The sequence below is a fragment of the Lactuca serriola genome, chromosome 8 (genome assembly GCF_051521515.1).
Source record: "Lactuca serriola cultivar US96UC23 chromosome 8, Lser_US96UC23_V15, whole genome shotgun sequence".
In the NCBI taxonomy this organism is placed as follows: Eukaryota; Viridiplantae; Streptophyta; class Magnoliopsida; order Asterales; family Asteraceae; genus Lactuca; species Lactuca serriola.
In genome coordinates this window covers 49,942,645-49,965,448 of record NC_136415.1, presented here as the reverse complement: position 1 = coordinate 49,965,448, position 22,804 = coordinate 49,942,645, and the positions used below count along the sequence as shown (strand labels likewise).

The 22,804-nt window shown below is 30.0% G+C and overlaps 1 protein-coding gene across 1 annotated transcript; it reads right to left on the bottom strand.

The window, feature by feature from the left end:
* Positions 1 to 252: 252 nt before the first annotated feature.
* On the bottom strand, positions 253 to 22,495 carry LOC145065889 (agamous-like MADS-box protein AP1). Its single transcript, XM_079012988.1, has 8 exons — positions 22,015 to 22,495; positions 3,981 to 4,056; positions 3,768 to 3,832; positions 3,554 to 3,653; positions 3,389 to 3,430; positions 1,145 to 1,186; positions 850 to 974; positions 253 to 673 (listed from the first exon to the last, which is right to left on the bottom strand). Exons 1-8 carry the CDS (start codon positions 22,197 to 22,199, stop codon positions 550 to 552), a joined length of 759 nt encoding a protein of 252 aa, XP_078869114.1. The 5' UTR covers positions 22,200 to 22,495; the 3' UTR covers positions 253 to 549.
* Between the last annotated feature and the right edge of the window lie 309 nt (positions 22,496 to 22,804).

The following is a 22,804-nucleotide window of genomic DNA, read 5'->3' as shown; positions in this document are numbered from 1 at the left end:
CCTCTGATTCTGACGGAGAGTGTTAGTGTATCACACATTGATGCAACACAATTTAATAAGTGACTATATATATATATATATATATATATATATATATATATATATATATATATATAAGTTTTTTCAAGTTATATCTGAGTGTGAAATAAAAGCATGATGTAACTACAAAGTAAGTTCATCTAGCGAGTAGTTTCCACAAGGATATCAACGTACGGTATTATTAAAGACACTATGAAACTTATAATATTAGTGTAGATAAAGAAGGAAATTAAATCAGTCATGATCAATAAATTATTTTTTAGATCTAGTACCAAGACATAGACATAAGTCGTCACACAACACACAAATAACGAGGCGTGTTTCTGTTCTCGTTTTATACATACATTACATAATACTATATATAGTTCTTTAGCAAACGTAGTTTCACATGAAATTACACAACACTTGATTGTTGATTGTTGGATAATGTTGTTTCTTCGTTAATATTCAAATTAACATAAGCATTATTTATAATTATAAAGCACTAATGGGATACGTACACCAGGTCATTCACGAAGGAAAGCACCTCATGTGGCAAGAATATATTGGCTGCAGACTGAGGTCAAGCTCGTTTGTCCTTCCTTCAGCTGCTTCTCCTTCACCACCACCACCACCACCTTGGTTGTAATTTCCTCTACATCACATATAAAAACAAAGTATAATGATCCCTGATTTTGGCATAATGTTCATAAGAATAATGTACGCTACACTTGGCCTTCTCATAATCGGAAGAGCATCAATACATATGTATCACATAAAGCGTATAAAAAATCAAAAATAAAAATCGCAATTAAATAGAAAGATGATTACCCCATGTGGAGAGAGGGAGGTGGTGGTGGCATAAGGAAGGATGGATCGGTTTCCATATAGTTATGGTGATCCCATTGATCATGAGCATTTTGTGTTACTGTCTTTTCTTTCTCCTTCTCTTTGATCTATTCATAGAATACACACTAGATATCACACACTTGCCCAATTTGACAATATTATGAAAACTCAAGAAATTTGCAAGAGTGTAAACCTATCAACTTCTTTCTTTCTTTCTTTCTTGTTTTCTTTTATTTTATTTTGAATTTGAATTAGAAGAAGAGCAAGAGAAACTTACTTTCTTGGTCAACGTAGTGTTCTGCTCTTGTATGGCCTTTCCCTGGTGAATCAATATTAATATCATGCATGAGAAAATGGAAGAAGTTGCTAAAAAACATATAATGAAAATGGATATTTAACTTTACTAGACTGCAAGGATAGATCAGTGTTTTATATCGTTTCGTGAAAACTATTATGCATGGTTAAATTAATCTTTGAAATTTGATAATTACCTTCTAATTGTTAAACCATTAGTGTTTGTTGTCTAGCAAAAAAAAATATTTGAGAAAAAAACTGTATGTTTTTCAAAAGATAAAAAAACATAAAATAATTTGTCATTTTCTTTTACAAAAGACAATCAATAGTTTCTGATTTTTAAAATCACTTTTTTAAGTTGTAACCCTAACATGATTTTTTTTTCCACCGCCACCTCCGCCTCCTCTGCAACCTCCGCTGTCATTACAACTGCCTCAGTCCCCACCACCTTGCCACCTCCTTCGCCATAACCACCACCTCCACCTCCACCAACACCATACATGCCAATCTTTTAATTCAAGACTTTAAAGAAACAAACAATTTTTTTATGAAGTTTAAAGACATAAAAAATCCAAAACATTTTATCGAGACATTGTGATATGGTGAATTAGTTTTTCTGAATAGATATCCTCCCTAATAAATGAAAATAATTTTACCACATGTCACTCTTTTATTAATTTGGACACATGTCATTTTTTGGTATTTTTGATTAAATGTTTTTTCCATTTGTCATTTTCTTATATGTTTATCTTTTCTTATTTAACATATTATATTTAAACCTCAATTAATAATTGTCATAATTGAAAATAACCAATAAATTACAATATTAGTATTCATATAGTATTTAATATGTTTCATTTTAAATTCAAAATTTAAAATTTAAATTTTAAATCTAAACCCGTATAACATACGGGTCTCACACCTAGTTCTCTAATAAATGAAGGTTTTTTAGTCAATTGGTACACTCTCATTCAATTTGCCAAATATCATTTTATGGTTATTTTGAATTAATTTTTTTCTACATGTCATTTTATGAGTTTTTCTATTTTATTAAATTCCACATAATATTTTAATGTAGTAATTGTAATAAATGTACTAATAAATGGATTTAATTTCATTAATGAATTTATCTTTTAATTTCAAAATTTCCAAAATTAAAACTCATTAATTTCTTTTATTTATTTAAATTATTTGTTTAAATTTAAAAGATAAAAAAACATTTTCGTTATAATAATTCAATTTTTTTTCTTATTTTCTTATAAATTCAAAGTTTTTAAATATTTTGACATTTATATTTAACTTTTTTTAAAAATTAACTAATGGTGTGTATGAAGCGGGTTGGTTCAGTTATTGGTCAAAACCGAACCATAACCATTACAATTGGTTAACATATTTCAATAACCATTGGGTAACGGATAATATTGGATTTGGATAACGGTTTTAGTCAGTTAATAGTTATGGTTAACGGTTAATATCGATTAACTATAATGGTCCACAATGACATAAAAATAAATATATTTTTCTATAAAAATTGAAAAACATAAATTCATTGTTATAAAAAAATGAATAATTGTGTATATATAACTATATTGATAGAAGATTAATTATCATATCTAATTCAAAGTAATTTCCCTTTAAAATTCCAATTCTCAATATATTACATACGTTATATTCCCTCCTTCCTGTATTTATTGTCTATTTTTGACTTTGAGGTATTTATTATTTAACTTTGACCTTAAATAATTTTGTCTGTGTTATAAATTACTTGATGAAACTTATAACAATGAAAAGACATTTAAACACAATCCATTCATATATTCTGCTTTAAGTATTATATATCAAAAACAAAAATATTTAAGGTCAAAGTTGAGAAATAAATACGTCAAAATTCAAAAGTGGATAATAAATATGTGACGAAGGAGTATTTACTATTATATTATATTAAAAATATTTATTAATATTATTGGTTCGGTTCGGTTTTGGATGAAAATCATAACCTAACCATATGTATTCGGTTAATCAAAATTAGAAACCGCACCATATCTTTTAGTAATGGTTCGGTTAAAATGGTTTGGTTATATTGGATAATTTGGTTATGGTTGGTTTTTTCGGTTAATATGCTTACTCCTAAAATTAACCCATGTAATCTCACAACTAGTAAAACAAGATAATAAAAACAGATATAACCTGAAAAAAATGTAAAAAGGGAAGGAAATAAATCCACCACCTTTTTCTGAAGCTCGGAGATTGATTCATGCAGGAGTTGATTCTGCAAGATAAAAATTTCAGTGACTCATGATCTAAAACTATATATATATATATATATATATATATATATATATATATAAGGTACTTAACAAATAAAATATTTAGTATATATACGCATGCATACTTTTCTTGTGCGAATGTTCTTGAGACCAGTATCAAGCTGTTGCTCCAAATTTTGGATTTCTTTCAAGCTCAATGACTCTATATCTTCACCCATATAGTGCCTAAACAATCAAACAAACAACCAAAAGTTTTTTAAAAAAAAAAAAAAAAAAAAAGAAGAAATAGATTAGTTCCATTTTTGAAAGAAGAAGAAAGAATAAATACAAAAAATGCACCTGTGATTTCTTTGTAAGAGTTCAGCCCTAGATTTAAGTTTGTTGTACTCCAGGGTCCAGCTTCTCTGCGTATATATGCATACAGAGTCAATCATGTCATCATTGAAAGAAACAAATTGTAAAATTAAAATTATCCTGTTTAAATAACTAGATCAAAAAGCATCTGTCATGAGTGAAAATATTGTCAGGTACGATGAATGAATGATTCTTTACCGGTGCAGCGTCGGCTGCAACTAGCTGTCTCTCAGTGTAAGAGTACCGCTCATATCGCTCCAAGATGCTTTCCATGCTGTGGCAAGTCAAAACAAAAGCATTAAATAAAAACATAAAATTTCAATTTAAACACCATTTTTTTTTTATTTTTAAATTTAGATGTTCAGTAGATAATATCATTGCCTATTGGATATTGTCTTTTCCTCCAAGTGATTTTAAACCAGAATCCAAAGATTTAACATAAGGTGTTATAGAATTGTATTTCATGAGAGCTGAACAGTACTAATACCACAGTAGGAGATAAACATGTAAAACTCAGCTGAATATTCTCATAGACCGGATAGATTTGAAATAAAAAAATAGATGGATTCAAACATTTTACAGATAATTAGGAAGGAATTATTCAAGATAAAAGAAGGAAAATATATATGAAATAAATTGAAGATGATACAAATCATAAAGAAAAAAAAATACCTAGCCCATAAGACGTAACCCAAAAATATTTGGATGCAAATATTTCAATAAACGATTTTTTGAAACCCTCTTTATAGTTAAGCTTAAACAATGAACCTTCTACCAAACATGTAGATGTTTGGTTATTAGAATGTTTATAAAACTTTTAAAGAAAATGGAATGCAAGGGTGTTGGAATATGAATAAATTAAATTATATAATGTGTTTGGTTGACAAAAAAAAAATTTCAAAGAAATTTAATCCAAATCTATTATATATTTATGTTTGGTTTGTAATCATGATGACAAAAGCCGCTAGAGAACTTTGTCGTACCGGCGACTAAAGACTACTCGGGATTAGTGATCACCTAGTTAAGAGTCTAAATTTTATTACAATAATTTTTAAAAAATAAATAAATATGGCTAATATCATTAAAAAAAAACATATTAATATAACTAATATCATAACAGAATAAATATAAATGATTAAAAGAACACATATTATTCCTTAAAAAGTTTTATATTGATCTAGAACATCTTCAAGACCTTAAAAATTTTATAAGCTTATAAAGCTTCACTAGCTAGTGTTTAAACGGTGATAAATGTCTAAGTGTCACCTAGTCGGCTGTACAATAATTTCTAAAAAATAAATAAATATGGCTAATATCATTAAAAAAACATATTAATATAACTAATATCATAACAGAATAAATATAAATGATTAAAAGAACACATATTATTCCTTAAAAAGTTTTATATTGATCTAGAACATCTTCAAGACATTAAAAATTTTATAAGCTTATAAAGCTTCACTAGCTAGTTGTTTAAATGGTGATAAATGTCTAAGTGTCACCTAGTCGGCTACCTACCCCTAGGGACTAATCGTGACTACTCGGGATTCTTTTAACAATGTTTGTAATTATGTCACATGATTTGGAATGTAAATAATAATAATGACACGATTACCATTTATTAATTGTTTGTTTATAAAACTCTCAAAAATTGTTCATAAAATTCTTCTAAATGTTTGTAAGATATATAAATATACATTTTAAACTAAGACCCTCCAAAGTACTCTCCACGGAAGGCTCCATTGTTCAGGTTGACATGAACCACGAACACGAACACGAACACGAACACCACCTCGGGAGTCCGTTGTTGGCTGTGATCGTGGTTGGTTGTGGTGGCTACGATGATTAACCCGTGATACAACCTTCACCACCACCCCGACCAAAAAAAAGAAAAAAAACCCATGGTTACCACTTCAACCAATCAAAACGAAAAGGTGAATTGGACAAAAGAAGGGAAATAGAAATTAACACATGCATGAGTTTCGGCTTCCCAAGACCCCATAAACGAGAATGCTCAAACATCAACTTATTTTTGCAAAATGTTTGAACCGTGTTCTATTGTTTAATGGGAAGTGAATGCCGAAATTCTGACCAATTTAGTTCAAAGCAGTGCAATTTGAGACTAAAATATAGCAAATTCGGTGGAATCTACAACAATCTAAACAATATGAAAAACCAAAGACAACCCATAAAGTTTTTCCATGTCTTAAACCTTGACTAAAGTTGAAGGATACTCCAAAATGGAGAGAAATGACAGAAGGGAAAGAGGGGACTTCTTTCGGTTCGAAGCGTACAAGAAATGTTGATGGAAGTTCAAATAATCAGAGGGCCGAATACACATCGATATTAATGATGAGCGGATAGATCTTGAAGATGAACAACCTCGTCATTGACCGATAGGAAGAAATAGAGCAAGAAAAGCAGCTTCCAATTCGAGTTCTAGCTTTCACGATCATTTTGGAGAAAAATTCGATCGATATGTCCAAGTACAAGAGAGAAAGGCGGTGATGATGACTTGGGTGGAAGAAAAAATAGTAGACATGCAAACATTGTTTCAAACAAAAAACGATTTGAAGATATTGAAAATTAAAGCCGTCAACTACGAGGGAAAAGATTTGAGGATTTTTCTCACAATGAAAGAATCCGTCTGAGCGAGATATATGAAGAATGAGCAGTTTTTTTTTTTTTTTTTTTTTTTTTTGGAATTTTTATGATTTTTTGTTTTTAATTCTCGGTTTTTAAAAAAAATTAATGTATTTTTTTTAATGAATGAAAAACTAGTTTAAAAATAATCTCTATGTTTTTATTGTATTTTTCTATTTAATTTTAAATAAAAAAATATAAAGTGGGTTGGTATTTAGTGGTGTGTATACCAAGTGCTTAGTGGTTGGATGTGGTGATGAGATGATGCTCACCAACATCTCTAGCCACTGATAAACAATACTTCACAACTTCACGTCCTCAGATTGCAACACGACCTAAAACTCAAAAAGGTGCACAAGTAAGTTCGCCCATTTTAGTGCTCTCTAGGAAATCCCATACCCCATCCAACTCTCTCCATTGGTTTCCTCCCTATCATAATTATATGTAATATTGGGTTATATCATAATTATATGTCTATTTAAATGTTTCGCTTTTTCAAAAATAAATTATAAAAATCGATCCAACCAAATTGTAATTGGATCAGATGAGATCGGATTTGAATTTAGTTTGAACTACTTGGATCATTAAAATCAATTTGGATTTACTTGATTGGATCAGATCGAACCGATCCATCTAAATAAACACCTTTAATCAGAGCTGCCTTCTATGAATGTAACCCTAACACAAAAAATGTGTGACAACTATTATTAATAAAACTTCTCCCTGGTTCGTTTGTAGACATAAGAGTGAACCATATTAAATTATTGTGTTTTTTATCTTCTTTGTATGTTTATTTGGTGTGTGTGTTTGTGTTTATCAGTAGTTTATTAAACTCCTTAATCCTAGCACTATGTTATCGAAGCTACCCAAAATTGTCTAATTGCTAATATAGTGATTAAGTAATAATTATGGAGATTTTGTTTGGGAGTGGAAGAGAACGGTGCATTCTGGATAGGAATCACAAGAAATGATTAAACTTTTACGACTATTGTGGTGATGTTCTTTTGTCATCCAACTCGGATTATAGGAGTTGGATTAGTGATGAACATGTATGTTACATTCAAATCTTTAAATAAAACCATGGTAGAGGTGAACTTTGATTCCTTACATTTATAGCTTGTTTGGACTAATTGAATTCCTTTAAAAGTATGTTGTTTCTCTCGAAGAGCAGGTTTCAACCGTATACATGTAGCTACAAATCTATCTCGCCGTGGTATAGTAATTCATTTATCCAGGGACATAGTCCGAATTTTTTAATAAAAGGGGCTTAGACTTACATCACGATATATATATATATATATATATATATATATATATATATATATATATATATATATATATATATATATATATATATATATATATATATATATATATATATATATATATATATATATATATATATATAGTAATTTCTTTTCTTGTACCAGATTTTAGAAAATTTTATATCATTTTAAAGCATTCACCTACTTTTCGTGTTTTTATGGTAAATACAAACTTTTTAATTTAATAATATATAGTAAATCATAAAAAACATATATTATAAGTAAAAAGAAGTGATTGTAAATAGTGTATTGTTACATGTACCACTACCTTTATTGTAGTTAAATTTAAAGAAAAGAAAATGGTGACGATGAGTTTTAAAGAAAAATACACTAATAGCACTTGAGTTAAGGGCGACACAACACTCACTAGCCCCCTACTGCCTCCGCCCGACATTTACATTGATGCTTGTTTTGCAAAATGGTGGCGGAATCTGTGAACCATACTTTTATAATCAACTCTTTTGCTAGAGTTGTCAAGGAATGAACATATTCCTAGAAAGGTACGGTCGTGGCTTAGTTATCCTTTTAATAATATCTAAGGCATATTCGTGTGGCTTACTCAAGAAAAGTAAATTCAAGTTTACTCGTATATATGTGTACTTCACGATTTGGTTTGTATGGAAATCTTGGAACACAATCAAGTTTAGAAAGACACAAATATCCTAATGAAGGTACAAGATGAAATACAACCGAAATTGTTTATCATGATTAAACAAATGTCTAAGTTTTCAAGCATGAACCGGTACGACAGGTCTTGCTTGCATGTCGAGAGCTATTTTACTTGGGGAATCAGGGGTTCTATTTTGGGTTGTCAGAGTTGGGTGTTTGACGTGTGTAGACTCTTGTCTTTTCGAGTTGTTCAATGTGTGTGTATGTGTTTATATATATACTAGTTTATAACCTGTGGGAATCACGGTTACAAAATTAATTAAACCTGTAAAAAATTCAAAATTATTAATTACTTATTTTATATAAGATTTTAAATAAGTTATTAATTAAAAGATATTTTTATTAGTTATGTAAAATTATAATAATTGATTCAAATAATTATGTGGAGTTAATTTTTCATATATATTAGACAAATAGAATCACATTAATTAAGAGGTTTAATCAATTTAAAATAAAGAATTAATACAATGACAAGTGACATCATATTAATTAGGAAGTCTAATATTATGACACTTGACAAAAGAACTACTCTTTTAATATATATATATATATATATATATATATATATATATATATATATATATATATATATATATATATATATATATATAGGGGAAGGCTCATGCGAAAACGCAAATATGATGTGAAAATGAAAACAACCAATAACTATATTACACCTCATTAATCAAATTATTGTGATGAGCTCAAAATCGTTTTGATTTCCTTTGGTATTGATAAGAAGAGATTGAACTCAGATTGTTGTTAGTATACTTGATGTTGTAGGGTATTTAAACGAACTCGTAATGACTTGGTTTTTAAGAAAAATAAATGTTTCTTTTCACGGCAGCAGATGATATTTAAATCCATGCATTCAATTGGATAAAGAATAGATCGAAGATTAATTTGATTTCACACGTTAATTGGTGTATTTCTTTTTTATATATTTGTATTCTGTAACTCTTTTTGTGCTAGCCTATTGTTACTTTCTAATGCATTTATCGTTCAATATAATATATATAATGCAAATAACGTACATAATAATAATTCTATAATTACAAAGAGAAAGTCAACAAATATGTTAGGCATATTTATGTCCTATTATTTACATATCAATCTATATTATCTACATACCAATCTATCTAATTAGATTTTAAATAGAAAAAATTAATATAATCTATATTACAAGACATAAAATGATTATAATATTGATGAGAATGAAATGACATGTAATCAATTATATAACCATAGGTATAAGATAAAATTATTAGGTAATAATTATAGTTATTTTAGAAAAAAAATATAATTATTAGAAGGTATAGATAGATGGACTTTTATTTATATAGGTTATTATAGTATCTAATCATTTGATTAAAACTCTACAAACCTTAATTTTTTTTTATCATTACTCATATAATTTAGTTTTTTTTTTCTTATAATTAGTTATTTTTTATTCATATTTATTCTCAACCAATAAAAATTAATATGGTTTAAATAAAAAAACAAAAGATCTTTTTAAAATAACCTAAGATCTATAAATATTGAATAAAATAATTGAATTTATATGCTATTGATTTTTTTGTTTTATATCGTAAAAGTAACTTTATTCATCTAAATTTTCGTTTTATGTTGTTAAAATAACTTTATTATCATCTAAATTTTCTTTCAAGCCATATTTTTTACAAAATAAATAAAACAAAAATAATATATTTATAAAGAATATATATCCATAATGAATTGTTCTCAATCTTCCTTTCTCTAAATTTTAAGTAAACCTTTTTTACTTAGTCACATTATCAGGAAACATTAAAAGTGGTGATATCGATCAGGTGATGGTAGATATTTTATCGCAGGTGACTACCGTTATCGTTGGTTAGAAAAGGTTTGTGGGTTTCTTTTTGACCTCCGATGAAGAGGTTTTGTGATGATCCTGACGATTTTCGATGATGAGATGCAACATTTTTGTGTATTCTGACGATTTTGTGGTGGAACTAATAAATTAAAAAAGAATTAATAATATACATTAAAAATAAACAAATAATCTAATAATCCAACAAAATAGTATTTATTATATAAAGAAAATAATAAATTAAAAGTAATAATCAAATATTGTGTAGATTTCAAAAACCTCTATGCCTAAAACTAGATTGGTGTTTCAGGTAAGACTAGAATGGTGTGTAGAAAAAAATTATCGTAGAAATTACATATATATATATATATATATATATATATATATATATATATATATATATATATATATATATATATATATATATATAAAATTTCTGCAACATGTTTGTTTACTTTCTCTTTGTAATTATAGAATTATTATTTATGTACGTTTATTTGCATTATTGTCCTATGAGCATTTATTAGAACGCTTTAAGAATTTTATCCATGCCATTATGTTTCATCGACAAACTAGTTGGTACTCCCAAAATAATGGCTTACTAGTCAATAATACACCTTTAGGTTTACAACAACCTCTGAGACATAAATTAGTGTACATTCCATGATGGACCAGGTAAACTTGACCTTCACGTTTTAATCAATTAACGTATGCATATGAATAAAATAAAAAATAAAATAAAATGAAACATGATTTAAGTGGTAATTAACGAGATAGACCAGATAAAGGTTTTTAGCTTATGAAAATAGGTTGTGGTAAAGTTTTCCATGATGACAATAGTTTGGATATTTAGAGCAACAAAAAAATATTAAAAATGAAGGCTATGAAACGGTGTTAACTAGGAGGCTTTTGTATCGAAGGCAAAAGGTATACCAATGGGACTTGGTTCAAAGTGAAGATGATCATTTACACTGATAAAAGGTAATGCAAGAACAGGTCACCAAAATATATATATATATATATATATATATATATATATATATATATATATATATATATATATATATATATATATATATATATATATATATATATATATATATATTCTTATTATATCATCATAAAGATATTATCTCGAGGAAAAAACACTTAAACAGAAAGAACAAAGGGAGATCGTGAAGATATCGATAGTCGATACTGGAAAAAGGAAATAAAGAGTAGAAAAAGGAAGAACATGTATCATGTATGCCTCCTCAACCTTCTTTCTTTCATGGATATGCAACCTTCTTTTCTTTCATTCATGGATATTCATTATCATAACATATTTTTCTTGGGAATGGAAGTATGCCTAATGTATATATGATGTCTAAAGCATAGATAGTGTGTATTCAAGTAAATCGTACTATTAGGCTAGGAGTAGTAGTTCATGAAGAAAAATGGTTCCAAATGTCATAGGTGTAGCAAGAATTTGCTACTTGTGAAAGAATGCGGAGATTGGTTTGAAGATATGGATTATTAATGTATTTTCATTAAAAGGTCATTCACTATCATTAAGAGGATAAAGTAAAGTAGTCATCTATCTCTCCTATAAACGACAAGTTAGTGAGACAGTAAGAGTACAAGTCGTAACAACATTCAGGATATGGATTACAACACCAATTGGCTTATAACTTGCACCTCATCATCTATAGTATCAAGGGGAAAGTATCCATATTCAAGACAATTGTATTGGGGTTCCAACAATTCCATAACACCAACAAAGTTGTATAAATCACTGTGTCAAAACAAGTTTGGAATTCCTAATGTTTCAAAACATTTGGCCATGGAAACGATGGATGTTAAATCCACAGCCGGCCAAAAGTGGCCAATATCCCACCATGTAAAAATTACATGCCAAGTCGTATATGTACCCAGGGGTCGATCCAAATTTTTTGAATAAGGAGCTTAAAAGAGATTAAGTATAGAATAAGGAAGACTTAAATTGGACATTGGTCTTTAGGTATAGTGAGATTTAGCTAGTTGAAGATTTATAGTCCAATTAAAAAAGATGAATTAAGGGCTCAACACCCTCAACACCCATCTGTCCCCTGCTAGCTCCAATACATTACAAAAGAGAAACTTGTGATCTTTAGTTTGCTCATCTGAGCTACAAATAAGACATAAAGAGGATGATAACACCATGACCTTAATAGATATTTTAATATAAATATGCAACATCCTCACCAAAACCTTCATATGAGGATTTTCGCCATGCATTAAAAAGCTTACTCCATCTTATCTTGTAACCTTAAAGGGCTAATAGGACCGCATACACCATCGATCTTAATAAGTGCGTGAAGAAACTAAAGTCTCAAAGGTCTAACATCCATACTCATAATTGTTGGAAATGATATCCCTATTCTTCAATTGCAGAGCCAAAGAGCTAAGATGTGCTCATACTACAAATCTAAATCCACATAAAAGCAATATTAGAATGACATAAGCCACAATTTCTCTCACTAACACAACCATCTATGTAACATCCCGGAATATCAAGAGTAGAGTTGAAGGGCTAAAAGTGTAAATGGGAAAGGGCAACTCGGCGAGTCCATGAGTGGACTCGACGAGTAGGGTCGCGACTCTGGTCGCGTGTTAAGTGGCCAACTCGGCGAGTTGGTGCTGAGTGGAGAAAACCCTAATTTCGGAGGATGAGCCCTATTTAAAGGACATTATACCCTCTCCCCAGCCTTTTCACCCTCCCGTAAAGTCCAGAAAACCCTTAGACGCGTTTGTGAGTGGATTAAGTGCATTTGAACCTTGGAAAAGAGATTTTGGAGGAGATCTTGGAGAGTTAGGAGGCTTGGAGCAAGGGGCTTTGCTAAGATTCAAATTTCTCTTCTGTTGGGGCTTCCTTTTGAGGTATCACTTGGTTTCTTGGGCTGTTATTCATCTAGAATCGTCATTTTGAAGTGTGTGGAAAGATTGGTTTGTGGTATTTCGAGTTTGAAGGTTAGATCTGAGGTTGCTACCTCAGATCTGGAATGGAGAAGGTCTAAAGTGCATTAAAGTCCCTGTTCTTGAGTGTTTGGTGAAGCTATCTTGTCCCAAACCCTAGCCCTAGAGTGTTAATGCCTAGATCTCTATGGATTCACGTAAAGTTTGCCACTTTACATGATGGATGGTTTGTAGAAGGGTAGATCTACGTTTTGGATCAACTGAATGGCTTGGAAATCCTCTGTATGGATTCAGATCTAGAGGTACTCGGCGAGTCACACGGGTGTACTCGGCGAGTTGCTTGAAGATAGGCTGGAACTCGGCGAGTTGGAAGAACAACTCGACGAGTTGGATGAATATGGTCAAGAACTCAGCGAGTTGGAAGAACAACTCGACGAGTTGGTTGAAGATAGCCTTGGACTCGGCGAGTCTGGTCGTGAGGTCCTAACCTTTCTTCTGGTTGAGCTGTGAATCGGTGAGTCAAGGGATGACTCGGTGAGTCGAGTGTGAAAGGACTCGGAGTTGTTGGACTCGGCGAGTCTCGGGGTGACTCGGCGAGTTGAGTCGCAGATTGGGGAAGTTCTGTGCATGGGGACTCGGCGAGTCATCGGGTTGACTTGGCGAGTAAAGTCAGTTAGGGGTTGACTTTGACTTTGACTTTGACCAAGGGTTGACCAGTTGATTTACAGGAGCATTTTGGTAATTGTTGGCTTTTGTTTTGAGAGTTCAAAGTTTTGGTGTTGGCCAGTGTTGGAGATCGTATCAGTGGTCGGAGCAGCTTGGGTTTATCTGTTCAGTCGGCAGTTGCGAGGTGAGTTATCCTCACTATATCAACAGGGTCTACGGCACCAAGGCCGTCCCTTTATCGGATTGTGATCCGGGTATCGTTGTTATGTTATTGCTTTGCTATGTTGCATCCTGGTAGTTAGGATGGTATATGTTAGAGACCTGGTTAGGGTCGGAATCCTGGTATGGAGGATGATGCTATGCTAGTGACCGGTTAGGTCGGTATCCTGGTTAGGATGATGCTATGCTATGTGATCTGTTAGATCAGTTTGATTGGATGTGATATGTTATATGATTGAATGTTTATGTGCACATGGTTGTTGGACTGGGGTTGGGTTGAGGTGGGACCTGCTTTATGCTGTAGGCCAACATACCCAGGGCAGACCGGTTATCCCGAAGGCCCACCGAGCGGTCCGGATAGGCTGTAGGCCCCAAGAGGGCGGACCAGACGTACCGAGGCTCGGAGAGTGGACCAGGCCGACTGAAGGCCCAGTGCGGGCGGACCAATCATACTGTAGACTCAGAGAGTGGACCAGGTGGATTGAAGGCCCGGTGCGGGCGGACCAATCACACTATAGACTCGATGTATGTGGTTAGACTCGGAGGGTGGACCAGGTGGACTGAAGGCCGGTGCGGCGGACCAGTCACACAGTAGACCCGAAGTGCATGGCTGTTCTGTGTTCTGTTATGATATGGCATGTTATGCGTGTATGGTATATGTGGTTGGTATTTTGGGGATATCTCACTAATCTTTCGGGCTTACAGTTGTGGTTTAATGTTTTTCAGGTTCTTCAGGAGACCGTGACAAGGCAAAGGCGTGATCGTACCGCTCCTCATGATTATGTTTTGTGATGTGATTATGAGAATACTCTGAAATAATTGTATTGAAAACATTTTTGTAATAATTTTATGAAATCGGGTTGTTTTTGAAAAGTTTAAATTGGTTGAAATTTTATGGTCGTTACAATCTAAGTTGTCGACCAAAGGTATATAGCCTAGGATATATAACAAATATGGGAGATTAACCAACCACACATCATACCAAAAATGAGTATTCTCTCCCAACCTATGCTCCAACTGAAGGAGTGAATATGAATGTTTAAATAATCGAAAACTTTTGAAACCGATGATGTTGGTCTAAACTCCAACCCTAATTCCTTTGTGATTAGAACCATCTAATCTTCGAAAGGCAATAATAATAAGGATTTTCTAATATATGTTCTAGGGGCACATATAAGAAACATTAAATGAAGTATTAATTATAAGAAATATTACCATAATTAAATGTGATAAACATTAATTATGTATAATACTACCATAATTAAATGGATTATACATTAATTATAAATACTATTATTTATAATTAATGTTTATCACATTTAATTATGATAATATTTATTTTAATTAATACTTCTTTTAATGCTTCTTATATATGCCCTTAGGGCACATATTAAAAAATCCCATATTAATATTATGATTCCTGAAGAGCATCAAAGTCACTCTCCAACAATCATCATCATCTTTAAGCTCGTATCATCCAACTAAAAGATAATATTTTAATAACATCAACTTCATATTCATAACTCTAGCTCTAGAGATAATTTCATTTACAATGAGCATATTTCCAATTAGATGCCTAGTTTTTATGTAGGTAGATTGGACATCACTTAATACTGATGATATTACTCTTATGGGCATGTTGGCTAGAATTTTAGCAATAGTTTTTATGTAGGCGTTCGATTCAGAAAATGGAAGATCACTAATACATTGCTCTAGAATTTCATTTAAGGAGAGAAAAAAGAAGTGAGAGGATTGAGAAAAAATCATTGCTCCTAAGTTTATTTATCGAAAAGAAGATGAGAGAAGGAAAGAAAGATTTATGCTAATCTTCCTTAAAAACCGTCCTCTAAATTGGAAGGAATTGGAGACAAATGAAAGAAAGATCATTCTATTTCTTTTCTTTTTTCTAGTTCCTTTTTTCTTTTCTTTCCTTTAGTGAACTCGGGAGCAGAGTGTAACCTTATGAATGAGGTTGTCAAAGGATGAGTTACAACCTCTAGGCACACATACCAACATTTTGTATCCTTTTACGAAACAAATGATATCGTTGTTGATTATGGCCTAATTGTTGCATCTAAAAGTGAAGCTATCCGGGCCGAAGCAAAACCCAAGATCCTTTTTAGCTTTCATTTAAAGAAGAGGAATTATCTTGGAAGGATTTTTTTGGCAACCATAGCTTTTTGAATAAAGAGCTATGTTGACTTAGTTAAATAAAGGTCGAAACTTTTCTAAAAGGTTTGAGGAATCAAATTTCAATTTGTTCAAATGTTTTTATGTTGTTCCATCTTGATCACTCAATTTTTTTATAAAGTTTAACCAAGTTTTCTAAAAGGTCGAAACTTTTCTAAAAGTTTTGAGACAATATTACTAAATATTAACCAAGTTTTGATTACAAGCAACATAAATATTAGTACTAACATCGATGCTATACACATATTCTAGTACACACTACAAAAAAGAGTAATGTACTTAAATGTAACCTGCTTCTAGTTATAAAATCCAAACATATATATATATATATATATATATATATATATATATATATATATATATATATATATATATATATATATATAATTCATTTTCTATATTTGTTATAAAAGTAATTATGTTATAGTTATAAGCATACAATTTTTTGCATGCTTTATTACCTTATTGAAACGCATATACATACACTAAACACACATATCCTTTATACATTTTTTTTTACAAAAGGAAGCATAAACCATGACCCATTTGATTGTAGCAAATGTTACAACCATAATTTACATTTACAAAGTCTATTAAGCACGACAGTGGCACTTTGTTTTTGCTTTTGTTTTTTTAAGGTTATTTTTTATTAAGATAAAACCGAATTGTCTGACTATACTATTTGAATTGAATTATATGGTTCAGATATTTGAATATTTGGATTAGTTATGACAAAAGCCGAATTATTATTTTAAAGTTTGGATTAATTGTAATTATTATATATTTGGATTAGATTATATGGTTAGATAATCAAATATTTGGATTAGTTGTTTGCATAGGATACTTTTAATATATATTTAGTTATTTATTAGTTTATTAGTACTATTTTTTAAATTAAACTAGAAGACATGCATTCCCAAACAATTCGAATATCAATTAGTTGTAGAAAACGTACACTTAAGTGTCTGAAAAGACAGATTATTTTTTATAATTATTTAAGTAAAATTCTTATTTGAAAATGCAGGAACATAATTCTTGTATAAAAACTGATTTTTTTTGGTTAAAAGGATCATAACTTCAAAATAACAGAATAATTGTATAACTTAATTACTACTATTAATTAACTGACAATGTCTCAATTTTAACATATACAGGTAGCTATTTTTTCGGTAAAGAATGAAAAAGAATTCAAAACAATAAAACAAAAGTAAAACTTCAATGCTTAGCAACTTAATTAAAGATTCCAATGATGAAGATGATTGTTCCCAGAAGAAAATATGGTTCTTTTCAAGTGCTTGTTATAAGGTAATGAAATATTCATCTTATCTAACATTTAGCATAATTATAAACATATATATGATCAATCCTCAATGCAAAATCTATTACTTGTAAAAGAAACTTGTTGTTCCATCACAATCAACACCGAAGAGAAAATTTGACTAATAACAAGTCATTGTATAAGTTTTGACCGTTTATAAATGAAAGTTTGCTGCTTTTGTACGTTTGATTTATTTGCTGGGCTAAATTATTGAAGAAATTATTATGTTAACTTTTTTAGTGAAAAAAATAATTTCATTTAAACACATTTAAAAAAAATATGTTTTTTTTTCCTATGATTCACTTTTGGTTACACCATTCCAGGATGAATGACATTGACACTACTTTGCCTCGTCTTCAGTGACACCAATTGTTTTGCCACATTAATAATTCCTGAAGGATTTGTATACATATATTATTATATATAGGCTTCAAAGGTTAAAAAAAGAGTGTCCTTTTTAGTAACTTTATGTAATGCAACATGGTATTATATATTTAACCAAATGAATAAAACCTAAAACCCTTAAAAATATTTATTAAACGGTGAAAAATTATGAAATATTTCTTTTGCTATAAGGTATTTTTCAATAATTTCATATAAATACAATGGGTTTTCCTATATTTAGCCAGTTCCTTTCTCTTCCAAGTTTCATAATGTGTTTGGTTTGAATGATTTTAGCAAAGCAAGAACATAATAATATAGACACCTGAATGGATCATTTGCATATATAGAAAAATCAATGGATACTAGGGATATTATACTATTATAAAAAAAGAAGAAAACCAAAGAGAGAGAAGCTAAAAGACTACGAGACTAATAATAGACTCTCCCTCAAATCTCTTAATGTAACATAAAAGAGCTTCATAAAGAGCCTTACAAGCTTATATTGTAAGTAGTAATTGATATATAAAATAAAAAAAATAATACATACTATTAAGATGTTAAGAATCACCTTCTTCTTGATTCTTTGTGCTAAGTTTTTTTGTCGCCTCAATTTACCTAGTTTTGTTTGTAGCACAACAACTTTCTCTTAATTCTTGAGTTTGGAGAGTAGCAATTTAATTAATTAATGTGTGGATTAGGTTCAATTTTCATATTATTATAATGTCTATTAAATTGGGAGCCTAGGCTTTATATGCTATTTGGTCCAATTAAAAATAAGACTAATAAATAAAAATCAATTTTTTGCTATATCTCATACTCTCGTTCATTTTGTGTTTTTTTTTTTCAATTTTCATTTGATTGTTTTATTTTTATTTTTTCTATTTTATTAATTCAACATAGTACTTAAATATAATAATAAATGAATATCAATTTCATTAAAAAAACTTTCATTCTAATTTTCAATTTCTAAATTAAAACTCAATTATTTATTTTGTTTATTTATATAAATGATTTGCTTAAATTTAAAAAAAATGAGCATTTAAATTTCAATAATTCATTATTTTTCTTATTTTTTATAAAATCAAATTTACTAATTGTTAAACCTTCATATTTAATTTTTTTTTGAAATAAACTTTTATATATATATATATATATATATATATATATATATATATATATATATATATATATATATATATATATATATAGCTAAGATCATTTGGTATCTATAATTATTGTATTACCGTGTTACTAGTACAATTCTTAGTAGAATTTCATAATTGCATTTCTATTCCTCCAAGTTAGTTGAAGAATGTTTGTATAATAATTATACAAATATGTATATTCGGTAAAATATATGTATTTTTTTTAAATACCTAAAATTAAAATTATATTCTCTAATATATATATATATATATATATATATATATATATATATATATATATATATATGTGTGTGTGTGTTTTAGAGAGTATGAAAGCTGCGATAGAAACTAACTAACTATATATATATATATATATATATATATATATATATATATATATATATATATATATATATATATATATATATATATATATATATATATATATGTGTGTGTGTGTGTGTGTTTTAGAGAGTATGAAAGCTGCGATAGAAACTAACTATCATGTTTAATCATGGCACTTAAATCAAAATAAATAGTTATATTGCAGCAATATAGTGGGGTCTAAAAGCCCTCATCCCCCCCTTCCCCCCCCCCCCCCCCCCCCCCCCACCACCACCACCAATGCATGTTTGACATATATTCCTAATACTTCCACTTCATTCGAAGTTGCAGTAATGTACAACCTTTATTTTTTAAACCTATATGTAGCACGAGGTATAGTGAACATATCTGATAGCCGACGTATTTACTTCTTCTTATTCAACAAGTCCCTAATATAGCTAGTGATATTTAATATTAATACGCTTCGTTCTTTCATTCAGAATAGGATTCTTTTTTCTCAGTATATTATGATAACTCGTCAACAGTTGCAATGAAAAATATGGAAGAACTAATTAAACACAGAGATTAGACATGACTTTATAAGCTGGGAGTTCATTGTAGCAGAGGCGAAGAGTTCTTTGTTGGGTGTCAAAGAAGTTTAAAATCAAAGATTGAGTAAAAAAAAAGAGTATGTCAAATATGAGTGGTTAATTGTCACGTGGTTCGTAGAATGTCATGAGAATCTTTTCTGTTTTGCATGCCTATAAATGGCTTTGTGTCCATTTTAATAAGCCATTGAAGCATTAACACAGCTACTGCTTTCTTGATATAGTTTCTTCTGAGATTCTTTCAGTGACTCCATCCTTAAGAAGCTCAGAAATGGTGAGATCAAAGACATTCTTCTTCTTCTTGGTTAGGAGTCACCTTTAAAAATTGTAATATGGTGACGTGTGATATTAGCAAAGCAAGAAAGTGGTAATTGTATGAATGATTCACTTTTGCTTATTGAAATGGAAACTAGCCTTTTTCAATGGCGTAGAAAACAGAAGAGAAAAACGGAACTGTATATATGGAACCTGAAAGAACAAGAGATAAAATAAACTCTCCCCAGGTTAATGCTCCTAATGTAACTAACTAAAAGAGCCAAATGATTATATTATAAGAACCATATGACTTTGAATAATTAAGTTCTTTTTAACTTATTCTTCAAGATACTTGAACATATAATGATGTTCGATACTCATTTGTACTTTATCTCATTTGTCAATTTTGTTAATGTGTAAAGAAACCTACCATAGGTCATATTTATATTTATATATGTCCCATATCACCAAATTCAGTTAGTTTTGATCTTAAAACTTGTTGAAGTTTTGACACATGTGAATGGTGCGCTGAGGCATCCGACTCTCAAACATTTTGAAAACTCAATCAAATTATCAAATTGGTCGGAAATAAAAAGAAAAACTACCAAAATGCTTCTCCTAAAGTTGTAGAACAGAAACCCTAAATCATGGTAATTAAGAAAGACTTTAATGTTTGTTCAAATGATTAGAATGAACATTGATCAAACCCTCAATCTCCAAATACTTTGGTGTCGGCTGTAAAGTTGATTTTAAAAGTGCAAGTAAAAAATATAAGGCCAAAAGTATTCCAAGAAATATACTTAATTTCAAGTATTGATTCTCTTTATTTTTGTAGATCCAAACAATAAAAATATTCTTTTAAAAAAATTGACATGAATTCCCCAACTCAACTTTTAATACAAAAGAAACGAGAAAAGAAATATTCCAAGGTCAGATTTTATTAAGAAAATCCGATGGAAATGGATCGATCGAAGGAGAGGAGATAGAGAACATTATCCCCCTAAAATTTAGAGCTAAAAAATTCAACACACATGGTAAAAATGGTTGTGTTTCTAACTCAATTTATGTATATCATAATTAAAGATTCCGCTTAAGATCAAAGACACCTACTCATACTAGATAAATTAGTACGGACACTTTGTAAATTCTTTAAGGATTAGTAAATTATACATATAAAAATTTAACTGTAATTGTTACTTTTTATATATAAGATAAGAAAGTAAAGAGACAAAATTATGTAAAAACTAAGCAGCTTTGAAAGATGATTATTTACTTAATTAATAAGAAGATCAGACGCTTAATTACCTTTTCTTTATGATATCTATATTAGAGTATCCAAACACACACAAAAAAATAATAAAAAATGAAAACCAGGTGAAAGTTTGAGGATTTCACATATATTCCATGAGATCACTGTTGGATCGAAGACAACACACACATATATAGTTGATACAAAACATTATATTAAAAGTAATATTAGTTTTTGGTAGATCCGAATTGATTGGTTTGTCTAAATATTTTTATGATCCCAAAAGTGGGTTTAGATTAATTAAAAATAATATTTTTGTTGCTTTTTGGGTTTGTTTTTGTTTTTGGAAACAAGCCTTGAGAATTGTTACAGATTTAGAACCCTAGTTGAAATAAGAATATATATATGTATAGAGAGAAAATATATAGATGTATAAAAGAGGAAAGGAAAAGGGTACCAAGAGTCGGTAGAAAACTCAAAGAGCTTTCCTTTGTTGGAGAAGACAATTAAGGCAACTTCAGCATCACAAAGAACGGAGATCTCATGGGCTTTCTTCAACAACCCTCCTCTCCTCTTTGAGAAAGTTACTTGCCTGTTAATCTTGTTCTCTATCCTCCTCAGTTGTACCTTTCCTCTACCCATGATTTCTTTTCTCTTTCTTAATTTCTCTGATCAATCTATCTTCAGAAAACCAAACAACCAAATCCAGAAACTGAAGATACTCTTGGCTAGAAAAGGAAAGCTGTGATCAGGTTTTTGTTGTTTTATTTCTAGAAAGAGTGGGTGGTAGGGGGGGTTTGCTTTTATGCTTCACTGAACCCTTCCTTTTTTCTCTAATGGACTTTGAACACCCTTGGCTTCCATGTTTCAGCAAAAAGGGGGAAGAAATTATTATTATTATATATATAAATAAATTTAATGAAGATCTAAAACAAGAGTGCCTAGATGCCAAAAGAGTTATGTCCCAGCTATCTTGGTCAGTATATATCATCAAACTACATCAACAATTTGTTTGTTCCTTACAACAATAATTGTACTGTAAGAAGAAGGTCCCAGAAAAAGACGTCTTTACCCTTACAAAAACGGTCATACGATAAGAGTAGGAAGTTTTGATCCAATTAGCTATAAGCTTCAATTCGAGAATAGTTATTTTGGGTTCATTTTACTTGCTTTATTTTGTTTGTGTTGCTGCTTTTGTGCATATTTCTCTTTCCATGATTAGGTTTGGCTCATGTTCTCCCTTTTGT